This window comes from Polyodon spathula, chromosome 24 (genome assembly GCF_017654505.1).
Source record: "Polyodon spathula isolate WHYD16114869_AA chromosome 24, ASM1765450v1, whole genome shotgun sequence".
NCBI lineage: Eukaryota > Metazoa > Chordata > Actinopteri > Acipenseriformes > Polyodontidae > Polyodon > Polyodon spathula.
The window spans coordinates 11118619-11130690 of NC_054557.1; the positions used below are offsets into that span (position 1 = coordinate 11118619).

The following is a 12072-nucleotide window of genomic DNA, read 5'->3' on the forward strand; positions in this document are numbered from 1 at the left end:
AGGGCTTACAGGGCTGTTGCAGTGGATTGTTGTAAAAAAAACAGTTTTGAAGAAAAACTTTTGGGATCTGTTATATTTGGTAAGTAATACCAAAGCTCAATCAGTGTTAGAAATCTGTGACCTTCTTTGTATCCGTTACAACCCCTGTGGAACAATGTGAAGCAACAGAAATCCGTGAGAACAAGTTAATTTGGTTTTAACCTCCACAGTTTTTGGTTAGGAAAATTGAATTTGTACTACAAAACACAACAGTTGCAGAGAATCCAATAAGAACAAGTTACTTTTTGAAAGTTTTAGTTACAAAGCAAAACATATTGACACGTAAAAGGAAAGACGAGTTGAGTTATCACTGTAGGAAAGTCTTGTGCTTGGACCCTTGATTGTAGGAATCAGTAATGACAAGGTGTTTGTGATTCAGTAGGGGGAAACGTGTGGCACAAAGGTCACAGGATTCAAAACGCTTATTGAAGAAAACCTTAATCTTGTCTATCTACAGTGGTGCAATGGCGTGTTAGTCTTGGGTTAACAGGACCATCCTTTTAAATGAGGTGTAAAACTGAGATTCCATCTGCTGCGCTGCAGGTCAAGATCACACGGGTCTGGACTGGTGACAATCCTATATAATCCTTACCTTGTCAAAAATTTTAAACATAGCCAGGTGACAGATCAGTGAATTGTCAAGATGACATGTGGTTTTAAAATCCAGAGCTATTTGCTTGAACCCTTGTCAACTACGTTTCAACACACGATACACTGGTGTATAACTGTGATGAGATCTCTTTTGTAAGAAATTAATGCCTTTTTTTCCCTCTTGGTATCTGAGTAACATACATGCTTCTGTGACAGTGCCTGCTGGTAGTTTTTTTTTTTTTTAATGACTGTAAATTGAAACAGACATACAAAACAGTTATTGATAGGGGGCCAGAGCCCTTGCCATTCTGGACCTGGCACATTTTTAAAGAACAATTACGAAATCTTACAGTAATTCATTGCCAATGGCTACATTTCTCCTTCAGCTTGTAGAGATTTATTAAAAAAAATAACCCAACATTTTACTTGTATCTATTTAAAGCTATATACAAAGCCAAGAAAGCTCTTTTAAATGAAGATTCGGCACATTCTGAAGATGCAGTCAATTATTTCTGTTGAAAAATAAGATTGGATTTATACCTCCAACAGTGAAATTACATCTGTGTGAAACAGTTTTCCAATTATTTTTTTTCACCTTATCTTTAAGATGCTAATCTTATTCCTATTTTTGCACAGCATGAAATATTCATTTTTTGATGTCACTTAAATCCTATGATTTAACAGCTAATGGTCCTCTTTTGGAAAATGACTCTAACTTTAATTAAAAAGTGACTCTAACTTTTTGCAATGTAAATAGTGATTATACCATACTTTGTGGAAGCTATTAAAACCATGAATACCCATTAGTGTTTGTATTATTCCAGCAAAGAAGGCAGTATGGATCACTAAACAATCGTCCTTCTCCATTAACACTGTTGGCAGTGCCAGTTAGATCTCCTGTACAAGCTGTGGGAATGCGGTGCTAACCACAAGCCACAGGGAAACAGTGTTACCAACCCACTAGACAACTGGTTGCAGCTTCAAAGGACATTCCACCACCAGACCAGTCACAGCAATGTTAACCTGCAAACAAACCAAAACAATAAAAAATATTTTTAGAATCCATGTCTTTGTTACAGAGCAATTCAGAACACTGTGTGGGTGTTCTAGAATGTATTGATGAACATGACAGATAGATAAAACAGAAGAAAATCAAAGGGAATGTATTTTTATATCAGTAGAATATCGCTCTTGGCTTCTAAAAGAGGTAGAACATGAACAGATGGACATTTTTGCTCTGTGACCTTTACCTGCAGTTGGCTAGGTATATGGGTATATGTAGTTCTTGACAAAGATCAGAATTATTTTGAGAAAACAAACTTGTCCACTGAAGGCCAGTGTATTTCCTGGCAACGTATTGTGGCACACATATTCCCTGCCAGCATACATCCGAGACAAAATTGTTTCCAATGCATTTTTATTATCATCTTCCCAGGGGACAGTCAAGTCAGTCAGGCTGCCAAAGAACTGATATAGACATAATCACACAGTATTGCTTAAGTTCCTCTTGCATTGATTATCGTGTGAAAGACGTTTATCAGGGATAAAGATTCCAGATGAAAATTGCACTGAAACACATACAAGCGAGCACAAATTTCTTCAGTGATGGGGGAGGGGTGTATAAATATTTCAGATTTTCCGGCACTGTAATGCTTCAGAGAGGACACAATCACTTGAATAGAAAAGAGAGTAGTGACATCCATGTACTGAGCATTGTACAGAAATAAGAAAATCTCCATTGATAATGAGTGTGAGAGAGCTGTGCAAAAATCCTCTGCTTTTTAAGTGAGGACTCCCTTTTCAAGGAAGTAGACTGCATAAGGCATACTAGGCGTGGCATTCAAAATGAATGCTTTAGTAAACATTGGTGCTGCAGCAGGAAGCAGCCCCCTAGTACTGCTCATGTTATCCTGGTGAGTGCACAGGGCTGAGCTGTTGGTTTTTTTTGTTTTCAAATTCAGACTTGATGCTTCAAGGTAGTAGCGTGTCTGTTTTAACAATATCCTTCTCATATTGTGGGTGATATTTACAATTTCTTTTCATGCCCCTTGATTTATTTTTACTAAGTTCCAAGGAAGGAGAAATGGCTCATCTATTTTGTGGTGATTATTACCCGAGTACAATACATTCTCACAGCTTTACTTTTTGTTTTATTAGATCCCACAGTAGTGCCAAGTACATCTGCTGTTGCCGACTCCCAGTGTGTCAGCTCCACTTCCAATAATGCATCTACCTCAGAACAGCCCCCAGAAGCTGCCCCGGGCCCCTCCAGTAGCAGCCATGCCTCCGTGCCAGTGACTGTGGGAGTGTCTTCACACAGCACAGCTGCTTTGACTGCAGGGGGTAAGTGTAATTAAATACTGTACTGTAAGAATGTGTTTCACTGGTAATGATGGGGCTGCTAGTGTGAAATGTAAACTGAGAGACCAAGAATAATCACAAGAAAATTTGGAGAGTGCTCCCATCCAAGATGGACCACCTTGTTGTGCAAGAGATCCCGGTGTCTTTTCTTACATGCTATAGTGGTTTAGAAAAATAAAGAAGTGAGCTTATCAGCTGGGGTTTAATCGTTTTTATTTCCTTGTTTAAAGATGATTCTAGAAGAGGAGCCTCGGTAGCTGGGAATACTGGCACGGCCATGCCCCGCCTGCCATCCTGTTGCCCCCAGCATTCTCCATGCAGCGGCCCCTCGCAGGGTCACCCCTCCCTGGGCCATGGCCACTCGAGCTGTCTCCAACAGCAGCAGCAGCAGCAGCAGCATGGGCATCCTCACCACTTCCAGCACCACCACCATCACCACCACCACCATAATGTGCACTCAGCCGGCCCACAGCCTCCGCTGCCCATCCCCGACTCCAGCTGCCCCCTGGAGAGACCCACAGCAGTTCCAGCACCCTGCGGAGCCAACAGCGGAACAGGCAGCCAATATCATGACCAGGTAAGTCCCATACTCCCTCTTTTTAACAGTATGTTTTATTCTTTTTATAGAATAGAATTTGTATATTTATTTATTTTTTGTAGAGGTTGATTGACACTAACCCCATAGTAAAGCCACGTATGGCGTTGAAATAGAATAGATCATTTCTGATATCTAATGTATGCAACTTTTTGTGAGATTGCATGTATGCATCGCTTTAAAGATCAATCCCCTAGCGATGTTTCCAAAGGAGCTGCCCTCATTACCATGACCAGATTTCTCTATGATGCTTCACTTCTTTATCTCAGAATGGGGGAGGGGAGTGCTGCTCATCCACCCCTTTAGATAAATAAATAGTCATCTAGCTTCATGTCACATGCTGACTGCTGAACAGTTAATGGCACAGTAGTAAAAGACGCCTGTGGGTTTTGAATGCTGCCATGCCAACGCTCAATAACACTGTCTGAACCCAACCCCCAGAAGTCTTCTCTGTAAACTCAGTTGCAATACAGATGCTGCTGGGAAAGTCAGGTCTAGGATTCCTTAAAACTGCCAAATGTCAAGTTTAGCCTTTGCTCCACCACTCAAACCACAAGTAAAGGTTGCAAAAACTTTTTAAGTTCAACAATTATGCATTATGTTTTTGTAAAACCATGAAGCCTTCCCATTCTGATCTGTACCATATTATCCTTCCATAGCTCGGGATTATTAATTTGACCTCGATCTTGAATCACCCATGACATACAGGCAGCCATTTTCAAAAAAGCTTCATTCTTCCTGAGGAATTCAAAGATAAGCTTTTATAATTTCAGCGTTTCATTTATTAGGCTTAGTTCTAACAAACCGTACCGGCTTGGACAGATCGGCCAAATGTTGATCAGACCCCCTGTATTTTTCGACATGCCAATCGATATCACAGTTACAAAAATTGGGAGAAAAACAGGTGTGACTAATCACAACTGGGAATGAGAAGCAGCTCATAGCTGTAATGCTGTGTGCGATAGCAGACTGGGAATGAGAAGCAGCTCGTAGCTGTAATGCTGTGTGCGATAGCAGACTGGGAATGAGAAGCAGCTCGTATGTAATGCTGTGTGCGAGAGCAGACTGGGAATGAGAAGCAGCTCGTAGCTGTAATGCTGTGTGCGATAGCAGACTGGGAATGAGAAGCAGCTCGTAGCTGTAATGCTGTGTGCGACAGCAGACTGGGAATGAGAAGCAGCTCGTAGCTGTAATGCTGTGTGCGATAGCAGACTGGGAATGAGAAGCAGCTCGTAGCTGTAATGCTGTGTGCGACAGCAGACTGGGAATGAGAAGCAGCTCGTAGCTGTAATGCTGTGTGCGATAGCAGACTGGGAATGAGAAGCAGCTCGTAGCTGTAATGCTGTGTGCGACAGCAGACTGGGAATGAGAAGCAGCTCGTAGCTGTAATGCTGTGTGCGACAGCAGACTGGGAATGAGAAGCAGCTCGTAGCTGTAATGCTGTGTGCGACAGCAGACTGGGAATGAGAAGCAGCTCGTAGCTGTAATGCTGTGTGCGACAGCAGACTGGGAATGAGAAGCAGCTCGTAGCTGTAATGCTGTGTGCGACAGCAGACTGGCTGTGAATGAGAAGCAGCTCGTAGCTGTAATGCTGTGTGCGACAGCAGACTGAGAATGAGAAGCAGCGCGTAGCTGTAATGCTGTGTGCGACAGCAGACTGGGAATGAGAAGCAGCTCGTAGCTGTAATGCTGTGTGCGACAGCAGACTGGGAATGAGAAGCAGCTCGTAGCTGTAATGCTGTGTGCGACAGCAGACTGGGAATGAGAAGCAGCTCGTAGCTGTAATGCTGTGTGCGACAGCAGACTGGGAATGAGAAGCAGCGCGTAGCTGTAATGCTGTGTGCGACAGCAGACTGGGAATGAGAAGCAGCTCGTAGCTGTAATGCTGTGTGCGAGAGCAGACTGGGAATGAGAAGCAGCTCGTAGCTGTAATGCTGTGTGCGACAGCAGACTGGGAATGAGAAGCAGCTCGTAGCTGTAATGCTGTGTGCGACAGCAGACTGGGAATGAGAAGCAGCTCGTAGCTGTAATGCTGTGTGCGACAGCAGACTGGGAATGAGAAGCAGCTCGTAACTGTAATGCTGTGTGCGATAGCAGACAGCTGCAAACTGCCTCCATATGCGTAATCTGAGGTTGTATCTTTGTAAATGCATATTTATTTAATGTTTTATTTTTTTTCCTCAAATTGAGGGTGGGAAATTTGGGCTGAGTCTTAAATTCGAAGGCATACGGTATGTATGTTAAAGTACATATGAACTGGTGCATCAGTCACTGTAGTCACTAAAGCCCTGAATGTATTCATGTGACTACATTTTTTCAGCATATTCTCTGGGCAGGTGCATAATCCTAAGGTGATTTGACACAAAATACGGTTTGTAAAGTAGAACCATTTCTTCAGAAAACATGTTCAATGAGTAATGTTTGGGGTTTGCCCTAGTTGAGGTCCCAAAGCTCACTTCCTGCTCTTGCACCTATTTGTACAACTGAAACTGGGGGTTCAATGAGGTATTGTTACATTTTAGCATTGGAGATTTTATTTTATGTAAGGCTAAATTTCAATGGATTTCAGGTACATTTAAAAATTGTAGTTCCATGTGATTCAATAATTGATGGGTGGATCTGTGTTCACAATTAGGTGTCGGCTTTTGAACATTAGTGGTTATTTGTTATACATATTATGTAGCTGTTTCACACTTTAATAAACTCCCCATTAGCAGAGACTGATATTACAGATGCACAAGTCTTTAACCTTGTTTAAAATGAAACTGATATATCTTTGAATACAGAGCGAACTATACTTCACTGGATGTGTGAAGTTTTTTTTGTTGGTTTTTCAGCTCACTGTTGGAGGGGTGTGGATGAGGTCCAACAGTAAATTGTTTCATGTGTCTAATCCAGCAATGTTTTCTAGAAACGTACGTATTTTCAGTGGCTTACAGGGAGGACAGCTCCTTAAGTATTCAGTCAGTTCAAAGATCAAAGGCAGTCATTGTCTAGTGTTCGGTCACCCAGCAGTGTACTCTATACTTCTTTCTTTTAGGTTTAGCTGCTAGCTCTTGCGAATGCATTCTTATAGTTAAGTTGTCCTGCTCATCCACAGTTAGCAAGGCAATAGAGTATTTGGGCTTTTTCTGTGACATCAACACCAGATTAGCAGGGGTGTGCTTAGCTTTTTATTTGGATATTACATTTGGTTTTGATTAATTGTTACTCCTAAATATGTAGTGCCCATAAAATACTCCTAATCTACAGGCGTTTCCAACGTTGGAATATATAGATGATATGCCAATGTTGGTAACTATTCATCTATTTTTTTTAAATTCCTCTTTTGGTTAGATGACAATGACATTTGTTTTAAATGTATATATTTTTAATCTGTATGTGTATTTTAGCAGACACTGCCTGTGGATCTAAGCAACAATGGCTATAGAAGCCACGGGAGCAGCAGTTTCCATGGAACCTCTGCCTTTGATCCTTGCTGCCCTGGCTCCTCGTCAAGAACTACAGCTTTTGGTCCTCAGAACACTGCTGGGCCCATCCAACAAGTGACCGTGGACAGCTATGGATCAGCCATGGTTGCCCAGCCCAGCCCCAGCCCCAGCCCCCCCAGCCCCAGCTGTCCTCCTGTAGACATTATATGCACCCCACATGTAAGTACCCCTTCCAAATTTAAACTTGGCTCACACATCTTTCTAGGAGGACTGTAGGCTCTATTTAGATTGCAATAAATTAATATTCATAAGCTTTTCTAGCACAGGCATATATGCCTCTCAACCACCTGGGACACCAGCCAGAGACACATGGTGAATATGAGGAATCACCAAGAAAAAACAGCTTGTAAGTCAATGAGAACACATTGAGTAAGTAGGAATAGTAAAGGAATATGGATATTAATAGATGCATTATTTAAATGCAACTTGTGTAGTAAGTAATCTCAATTAATAAAACCTGTACTAGTGATAAGTGTAAATAACATGAACATATTATAGAATAGTCCACAGGGATACCTACTGTATATCTGTCTAGCCTAGCATTTAACCAAATGACTACATTTCAGAGTTTAGTGTGAAATGACTACAATTATATATATACTGAATTGATTTGGCCAGCTGCCTCAAAGTTGTGTTCATTTTGGTCTAGCGCCTGGTTTAACAGAGTCAGTGTAAGATACTGCATTAGGGGTCCCCGAGTGGCTCACCTGGTAGAAGCACAGCGGCGCAGCGCACAGGGCGAGTCATACAGCGCAGGTTCACATCCTGGCTGTGCAAAGTAAGCCTGTCTTTGCTGGGGACTCCGAAGGGAGCATTGGCTGAGGCACTCCCATGGGTTAGGGAGATGAAACCGGCAGGGACTGTTTCACCTCATCACTCTGCAGTAAACCCTGCTGGCTAGGCACCCAGTGAGCTCAGAGCGGACACTGGCAGGGCTGGGCTGAGGTCAGTGGCTCACTGACATCCGCTCGCTCTTGAGTTCCTGGGTGAAAAAGAAAGCTGGCCTGGTCATTGGATCAGAGGATGCCCACTGAATCTTCGGGTCTCCTGAGCCATGAGGGAAATTGCTGCGGTGAGGAGAAAAGCGATTGGGCATTCCAAAGTGGGAGAAAATCAGGTGGGAAATTATAATTGAACACACTAAATTAAAAAAAAAAAGGATACTGCATTATTCACTGATTGAATAACCGTGTAACACCAAGGCGAGTCGCATTTGTGTTTTCTAATAAACAAAGTAGCTGTCTAGACATTCTTTAACAATGCTTTGTAGACCTTCCAGACCTTTTTTTCATTAAAAAATAAATAACTTCTCTAGTACCTTTGTTTTCATAAATCTGTTGGTAAGGATTTTTACACCTATGCAAGTCTCGCATTTCACCATTATATTTTGCAATATTTCTCAGTAGTCCCTGATCTTATGAGTTTGGGCCACCAAAAAAAGCAGTTGTATTTATTGAAAAAGAAGAAACAGAAATGTTTTATGTTTAGTCATTCTATACATTCTGTTTGGGGTGGTTTGTATCGAGACGTGATTGTTAGATACTCTCCCATGAAAACAGTTTCTGTCTTTTTAAAGTGATCATTAACAGCAGCTATCATCGAAACTACATGATAAAAAAATAAATAAAAGGCCATATGCTGGCGTCTTTATGCTAATTAACTATTCTCCCTCTACAAGCCCCACCTCCCCTGGGGCCGGGAGATGCGTGCAGCTCGTTTTTCCGATTGGTCTTTTTTTTTTTCACCTCCCGGCATTGCTGGATTTGATTTGTTTCCTGGGGCTGGTTTTGCTCAAAACGGTTTTGTTTGAGAAGGTCTTTGCTGCTGTAATTAACTAAAATCTCGCAAAGATACAGCTCATTTACACTATCAAACATGACTTCAGTGGATTTGGCCGGCATGTGCTATCCAGCGCGTTTTTTATTTATTTGTTTATTTATTTATTTATTTTTAATTAACATACCACATATGTTGAATGGTTCGCTTTTTTTAATTAATATTGACTGCCAAGTTTATTTTGAACGGTAAGCAGTAGGGAAACCTTACTATATATACATAGTTACCATTGAATTTTTAAGTTCGTTGAGTATATTTTGTTACTGTGATGCTATTATAAAAAATACAGCACTTGATTTTGCAAGCTAGAGAGAGAGAGAGAGACCGAGACCTTGTTCAGAATGGATTCGAGTAGACAATATCAGGAAAACACCGGTACTATCTTTCCTCTTGTAGGCCGATCTGCACAAAGGATTTTCAAGTGAAGATTTCAATTCACTTATTTATATTGTCATAAACCAATTCTATACTTTTTTGAAGTAAACCGTCTCATCTTGTTTACGTCTGTATTTTAATTGTGTGATGTAGTACATATGATATTAACGATTCTGGAAGCGTTGGGGAATGTATTTGTTTCATTTTTCTATAAATTATGTTATGACATTCATTGGTGAATTGTAACTACGAATATAACCATGTTTTATTATTGTGAAATAATAAGAATATAACTAGCTTGAAATGGATTGTTGACCCTCTCTGGATCATTGTGAAATGTGCATCATAAAAATCTGCTGTCATTCTCTAGTGCTGCAAGTGCTGGTTAAGAGGCTTTTGAATAGACCACAGTATTTATCAAACCTGTTCCCTGCTTCCTGCCATGGTATATTGGTTGACCTTAAACAATTCTCTGATGTCACTTAGATGACATTTCCTGAATGCATTTAAATAGTGAACGACCTTTTAACTACAAGTTGTTTTTTACTGATGTTAAAGTTGAATGCATTTTAATTTGATGTGAAAATAAATAATACAGTACCAAGAGTAGCACAGAGACATACTGCCAGTTATTTGTACACGTCATTGGAACATTTGCAAACTTATCCACAAGGCGTGTGTGTAATTTACAATTGGCATCTGTATTCAGTGCTGTTTAGCTTGTCAGTCAGGTTTTTTCAGCGTTGCTGTTCAGTTTTGTAGCAACACGCTAGGGAACTGTTCTGTTATGAAAATGCGTAAGCGCAGCGTATTCTCATGGCCTATATGCTAAAGTGGGTTATCAGCTGACTGCATAGTAGAGTTTGTTCATTTTTATTTATTTTTTTTAAATTGAAAATAGTGTTGGTCCTTTTATCTCGTCACAGTAATGGTTAAGCTTTAAGTAGTGAAATAAAAAATGTCACTTGTATTCATTGTCTTAAACAGCTGCAGAAGTATTGTGTAATGCTTGAGCTGGTTCAGACATTTCTGTGCAGTGATGGATTTTAAAATGATTGGAAAGTGTCAATTTTAATCGAATCTCTTAATTTGTAAAGGTGCCTGTGCAAGGTGATTTCATGGTCCTACTGCAGCTATTATAAAACGTATTTTGCTGTGGAAGCTTCTTAGATCTGAACCAGCTTTTAAACTAATGCTTATCTTTTGGTTTGTTGTATAGATGGCCCACTGGCACGATCACTTCACCACCAAACTTCTTCCTCCTGCCCCCACTCACATGGAAACCCCCCACTCCCATCACAGCACCCACCACAAACTGAGTATGTTATTCCTCACCCTGTGCACCCCTTTCACCCCCAGCTCCCCTCTCACGCACCGAGCCACTCTGTGCCACCAGCACCGCCCCCCACCCTGCCCTCCCACCACCTCCCCAGTTCTGCAGCACCTATACCACAGCACATGCCCCATGAGCACCAGCCCCTTGCACATCACATGGGCCCCTCCGTACAGAGACTTCACCAGCACGAGATGTTGCAGAGGATGGAAGTCCAGCGGAGACGGATGATGCAGCACCCAACGTAAGTCCATGTTGTTCCTGTCGTTGCTTTAAGGAGATATCTTTTGTAACTTTCATGTACTTCATCCTGAACTTTACTCATAAAGAGATTCTGGTCTGTTGTAATTCACAGCAATGGTAAATATAGATTAATTTCATGTTGTGGTAATTCATCTGTAACAGGCAGGAGGATTGTAAATGTATATGTAGTGCAGAAAAGGACTGGTTGACCATGAAATGGTTAGAGTCCTACATTTTTATTTCTAAATTTTTAAAAAAGTGTATAATATATAATGTGTGAGTGAGTATTCTGTGCATAGCAACTAAAAAGTGAAAGCAGGGCAGATGGCTGCAAATTTCTGGTCTCCTTCCTGTTTGAGGGGTTGGACAGGATTTTTCTAGTTTGCAGGACATAGATCAGCTTTCCCTTGGGATCAGTAGTACAGGGTTCATAAATCCATGTATATAGTGTGTGTTTAACTAATCTCTTGTATGTGTGCTTTCTCCAATTAGACGAGCACACGAGCGTCCTCCACCACACCCTCATAGAATGCACCCTAACTACGGGCACGGACACCATATTCATGTTCCACAGACTATGTCCTCCCACCCGCGACAGCCGGACCAGAGAGCCTGGTTAGTGCTGTTCATTGGGATTCCTGACGGCTTTTATTTCCATTCTGAGCTTCCACTGTAATGGCTCGTAAAGTTTGAAATAAGTAGTGGTTCAGCTTTCTGTGGAGGATACATGAACATGCAGCATCTCTTCTGTATACAGAATTGTATTTGTTAGTTTTTTTAACTTGGATTATTTTCTTTCTTTTCTAGGGAACTGGGGATTGAAACTGGAGTGACTGTGGCTCCTTATCCACCAGGCCATTTGCATCCTCACCTGCCACATTACCACGCCCCTCCTCGACTTCATCATTTCCCTATTGTTCCATTTATGGTAAGTCCAAATATGCTGTGTTTTTTATTACTGGATTGAGCTCAGGCTTTAGTTTGTACTACCACACTGCCATTCCTTTATAATAAAAATGATATTTCTTTTGTTGAATGAATTATTACAAATAAACGGTCATTGTCGGCAGCGCTTCAGGTAAGCTGCAGAAAGGGTGTTTTACGCATTGATACACTATAAATTACAAATGATATTTAAGTTGAATGCGTAACAAATGTTATCAAGCTTCTTGTACTTCATTGGTTCTTGGCGTCTCAATGTTCAATTG

General features: G+C 41.2%; 1 protein-coding gene across 1 annotated transcript in view; it reads left to right on the plus strand.

Annotated features, from left to right (window-relative positions):
* LOC121298922 (E3 ubiquitin-protein ligase Arkadia-like) overlaps window positions 1-12072 on the plus strand; it is a 44523-nt gene that overhangs the window by 28702 nt on the left and 3749 nt on the right. Inside the window, 7 exon segments of the mRNA XM_041226243.1 lie at window positions 2788-2973; window positions 3222-3568; window positions 6979-7185; window positions 7188-7236; window positions 10508-10865; window positions 11357-11479; window positions 11672-11792. Coding sequence (XP_041082177.1) covers window positions 2788-2973; window positions 3222-3568; window positions 6979-7185; window positions 7188-7236; window positions 10508-10865; window positions 11357-11479; window positions 11672-11792 — 1391 coding nt within the window.